This window comes from Odontomachus brunneus, unplaced genomic scaffold (assembly GCF_010583005.1).
Source record: "Odontomachus brunneus isolate Ranch 3 - 2012 unplaced genomic scaffold, Obru_v1 Obru_scaffold_194, whole genome shotgun sequence".
Taxonomy (NCBI): Eukaryota; Metazoa; Arthropoda; class Insecta; order Hymenoptera; family Formicidae; genus Odontomachus; species Odontomachus brunneus.
The window spans coordinates 254,522-260,086 of record NW_022639644.1 but is presented as its reverse complement, the minus strand read 5'-3'; the positions used below and the strand labels follow the sequence as shown (position 1 = coordinate 260,086).

Here is a 5,565-nt window from a genome sequence, read left to right as displayed (position 1 = left end):
TTACAATTACATATTTTAATGGGAATTTTAATGATTTATATCACACCCAAAAAAAGTATTCTACCTACAAAGTGAATTTTCCTCTAACTTTATGTTCTAAAAGAAATATCTTTATATATTCTTACAGAAAGTATATTCCTCTTTCATTAAAGGGAACTACTTGTACATTAATGAGATTTTTATCTAATTGTTCCTCTATATCAAGAGGAATATGTTAATTTGAAGCACAATGCCGTCTTACGTGCAGTACGAGAGACGCGAAAAACTGTGGTTTCGCTACATACTATCGTGTACAATTGGTTGAAACCAAGCGCCACGCTTAGAGCTTAGCTTCCACCGTCAATCCACTATCGATGTTTCAATCAAATCGACGTTGAAATCGTCTAACCGATGTCAGTTTGATATTATCTTGACATTAATCAACGAATCATTTTTCACTGGGTATAGATGTCACAAACATGGAATCTTAAATAGCTCAGTAGTAATAGCGGTTGCCTGACAAGCGGAAGACCTGGATTCGATCCCAGCCGAGTTTGATGTTTTTCATCTCATATTGTATGTAAAAGTGGACATCTACAGATACACACAAGCACCCCGGTCAAAGTTTTCTGATATTTCTTTCGTGTGGATGCGATAAAATTGATTAAATCCGAAGAAATATTTTTTAGTTAAATTAATATATAAAAGGAAATTTAGATTAAGAACAAATAGATTTGCACTGTACATCCAATATGAAATTTCTCTATCTTTATGAATTGTGTTTAAGATTAGTTTTCTCTTGATTTCAAAGTAATCCTCTTGAGGCCATATATAAGAGTAAAATCCTCTAAGATTTAGAGAATTCCAATTCTATTAAAATTATATTTTTTGGGTGCACTACTTTACACTATAATTTTACATTACAATATTGATGGAAAGTTAATGGAATCAGCAATCTTATACGCAATGATCTTATTTTGATATAAGATTCCACTAACCTTCCGATAATATTATAAGGTTAGTGATATACTAGTAACATTTTCATGAAAATTCACATTTAATTGAAGATAAATAAATCCAGTTAGCAATCTGTTAGCAGTCTGACGAACATGACTTATCGAAAAATCCGTAGTCATCTGTATCCGCAATTTGTTATTGTTCTGTCGATAGAGCTTATAAACAGAATCTGATAGTAAATTGTATATGTATTGTGTGTATTTTGGGATTATTATATTACAATTTTATATCGATTATATGAGGAGGGGGAGGGGTAATCACTACATTATTTCAGTGAATGTTTTACACCGTAAAGTTATATATCGTAAAGGTACTAAAACATGAGACTCTTACACTCTCATTCATATTTTTAATTTACAATCTCTGACTTTAAAGTTTTTTCTTTTTATTTATAATAATGTTAAATACAAGAAAAACAAGAAATAAATCACACATAAATAAATAAAACCACACATAGTTTATTCTTCAAATAAAATAATACATTTTCTTTCAAAATAATTTAATTAAAATTTCTTTTTTTTAAGTAGTAAAAATAATAATTTTTCTCAAAAAACTCATTTTTTGGGGAAAAACCATTTTTCTTTTATTTTTTTACCAGGGAATTAAAAAAAAAACCAACTTTTTTAAAACCATATATTAATGAAAGGAAAATTATATAAAATAAATGATATGAAAAAAAAACAAATTGTAGCATATTGCAATGTAGATATTTTTATGTGATATGTAGTTTTCGAAAAATTATTTTGTGATATATCACAAAATAAAACACACACACACACACACACACACACACACACACACACACACACACACACACACACACACACACAAAAGGGATAATTGTTAAAAAATTATTTAAAAACATTAATAATTATTTAAAAATAAATAGCTTTTCTATTTTCTACTTTTTTTCACAAGAATGATCACAAATGAAAACACTTTTGCAAACAAAATAGAAGCAGCTTGGCAAACTCTACAGAAAACAAGATAAAGACTTTCAGAGATTTCAGAAACAATATTTTCGACATATGTGACTGTGATACAGAATGTTTATACAATTGTGTAGCGCAGTATATAATACGCAGGTTCCAATGGTTTGGCACCAATTTACAAAGTTCCGTCGAAAATGAAGATTCCAGCAATACTGGTAACGTCTCTCTTTGCTTGGGGACTGGCCAATGGGGACTTCATTGGATCAAAGTCGCAGACTTCCGCGTCCGCAACCGCCTCTGCTAGTGCCAATGCAGGCATTAAAGATATGTGGATATCGGTGCCTCTACTAAAGAAGCGTAGTGAACACCATAAGGACATAGCAATCGACAAATCGGTTTTTGACATCAAACATGTAATGCTGGGTGCAGTCGATAAGATAAACGGAGCACCTAAAGTCGGCTTGGGTTGGAAAGAGGTCAGCATTGGGTTGGAGAATGCCAAAACTAATGCTGCCGTAACTGCGGAAGCATTAGCAATCAACAAAGAGATAGTTGCTCATCGTGAATCAAACTATCTGAATGCTATCAAGCTTGCAGCAGAGGCATCTAACAACGCGCTGGCCGTCGCTAAGATGGCAGAGGAAACCCAGAAAATCGCGGAGGCTAAGGGCAGAGCAGCTTCGAAAGCTATTTACACTGGACTCGAAGCATCCAGTAGAGCTGAGGCGGCGGCCGCAGCTACAAGAGATGCGATTGATCGCGCTGTGAATAATGCAAAATCATCCAATTCTGCACAGACATATGCAAACGTACAAGCGGAAAATTCCTATCGGAATTCAGTTGCTGTGTTAGCGGCATTGCTAGGCATCGAAGAATCTTCGGCAAAGAATACTAAGGCTGCAACGAAAGCCGCCGCCTTAACTGCCACTGCGGCTGCTCTTCATGCTAAAGCTAACGCAGTCTCACAAGCAAACGCTAAAGCAGCTGGCAAGGCGACGATGAGCGCTGAAGAAGCACAAGCTGTGCAGAGTTCTGCTTTGCGCAACCAGCAGTTAGCTGCTGCTATGCTGGAAAAAGCTAACGCCGACGAACAGGCGACTTCTGCTAGATCTGACTACGATGCTGTTACTAATGAGGCTAAGGCTGCTGCTCAAGCATCCGCTATCAACGCCTTCAGAGACGGGATAATTGTTGGATTGGGAAACGACGGTGGTGCATCAGCTCAAGAGATTGCTCAGGTTAATGCGCTTGCTCGCGCTGGACAGAAGGGAAATGAGAAAAATAAAATAATTTCGAAGAAAGGCATGCATGTACATAAAATGGAAAGAGCTTCCGCCAGCGCTTCCGCTAGCGCCTCTGCCGAAGCATCTTCGAGAATAATGGGGAAGAAATGGTAAACAAAGACAGAGAGAGAGAAAAAGAGAAAGAGAGAGACAATATGGAATGAATCGAAAGTTTCTCTTACTCACAAAGTAGAACAGACTAAATACGAATAATTAACTTTGTATGTTAGTGCGCTATTACACCGGCATGAATAAAAAATAACCAAAATTGGAAAAATGTGTGCTATCAAGTGTATTAATAAAAATTAATTTTCTTAACAGTTATTATGACTTTTTTTTATATACAAAGACCATATTAAGATATTTGCGTATTAAGATTGACACAAGTAACATCCCGGGTAGGAATTTAAAAGAGGGCTTATAAAGGCCCTAGATAGTTTTTCCCTATTTCTGTCTAGGCGCCATTCAGGCAAGCCCAAATAGGCTCTGTACAGAGATGTAACGCTTTTGTAAGTCAGGGCCCAATTTATAAATCTGACGAGGCCCTATTCTAGCACGCCTATATAGACCCTATCTGGACACGCCTAAGTAGAAAAAAATATTCTTTTATGTATGTATATATGAATTTTCTAATAAAAACTATTCGTAAAGGTCACAGCGCTTGCTGATTTTATTTGAAAAGTTTAGATTCCAATGCTACATTACATTTAAAAATTCTCACTGACACTGGTGGGACTCAAACCTGGACCCTGCCTGAGACACCTCTGGATTATGAATCTGTTGCCTTGGACACTACGCCATTTCTTCAATCGATATAAGCGTCTTACATTTTATCCATATATATTGTGATTAACACAATAATATAATTTTTTGATAATATAACTTAATAAAATGATATAATTTTAATAAAAATTATATTTTTTGATAATATAACTTAATAAAATGGTATAATTTTATGAAAAATTATTTTTTTGTACTTTTATTGTTAATTTAACCCTTAGCTAATGAGGTCTGCAAAATCTCGCACTTCTATTTCGTTACTTTTAAATTTTTAAAATAATTTTTTTTTATTGTTGATTGTTATTAAATAAATAAAGTGAAAAACTATAAACTTTGAGTAATTATAAAAGAGTACAATTAAAAGAAGGAAAATCCACCTTACCATATAAAATTTCATTAAATTAATTTAATTTATATGTAAATATAAATTAAATTATATATCAAAATCAACGCTTATTATAAGCGATTTCTAAAATAATATGTTAGTGAAAAATATTTTGATAAAATATTTCACAAATATTTCTAAATTATTTCAATGTTATATTTCAATATAATTTCCAAGTTATCTTTCAGAAAGCTTGTTGTGTGGAACCCTATGTAGACCCGCCTTATTTGGAAGACTGTATTTTTGAGAACCAAAATCATAGGTATTTTGATTTTACTTCAAACTTATATGAATTTTACTTCAGTCTAAGACTGTAAACTAAAATTCTGTAAGACTTTAAACTATTTCAAGAATTGAATAAACGAGACTGAACCGTGACTGAAATATATAAGTACATGTCTTGTTGTTTTGATGTCTACGGACATCCACATCTGTGTCTATTTTGGGCCTATTTACGAATTTTCCTTTAGAAATCCTTTTACTTAGCTATATGTAGGCCTAATAATGGCAGGACTTATTAAGGGCATCCCCAACAGTGTTTATTTAGGATCTGTTTAGGAAATTCTACTCAGAATTTACCTTTGTAAGTCCTTTTTAGACACAACAGTGGTAGGCCTAGTTAGGAACATTCCCAATAGTACCTATTCAGAATCTGTTAAGGAAATTCTACTCAGAATTTGCCTTTGTACATTCTTTCTAGGCCCAACGATGCCAAGCATATTTTAGGGCATGCCTATCTAAGCCCTTTATGGACTTGGGGCATGTTCCGATAAAATCCTACCCGGGATTGTGTACAAATAATAAATAGCTTAATAATAAATGTATTTTATAAAACAGTTTTGCCACCATCCTCTTTTATGCTAACATTATGAGTTATTGCAATAAAAAATATATATTTGTAAAAAATTTATCTTATTCGGGATATTTAATAATATTAGGACCTTAACTTAGTTTCCGCCCAAAAAATACTGAGAAAAAGCATTTATTGTAAAAAATTTATTTAAATTATTTCGATAAAAGTATTTTCCATCACTTTCTACAACTTTTTGCCATTTTTCTGGCAACTGGGCGATACCATCTCGATAAAACGATGTTTGTTTCGAAGCAATCCATTCGTCCACCCATTCTCGCACTTCTTCAACATTTCGGAAGCGTGTACCACTCAAGCCGTGCTGCATCGATCTGAACA

General features: G+C 33.6%; 1 protein-coding gene across 1 annotated transcript; it reads left to right on the top strand.

Moving 5' to 3' along the window:
* Nucleotides 1-2,097: 2,097 nt before the first annotated feature.
* Nucleotides 2,098-3,866, top strand: LOC116851861 (tol-Pal system protein TolA-like). Its single transcript, XM_032831695.1, has one exon. It carries the CDS (start codon nucleotides 2,123-2,125, stop codon nucleotides 3,323-3,325), a length of 1,203 nt encoding a protein of 400 aa, XP_032687586.1. The 5' UTR covers nucleotides 2,098-2,122; the 3' UTR covers nucleotides 3,326-3,866.
* The last annotated feature ends 1,699 nt before the right edge of the window (nucleotides 3,867-5,565 follow it).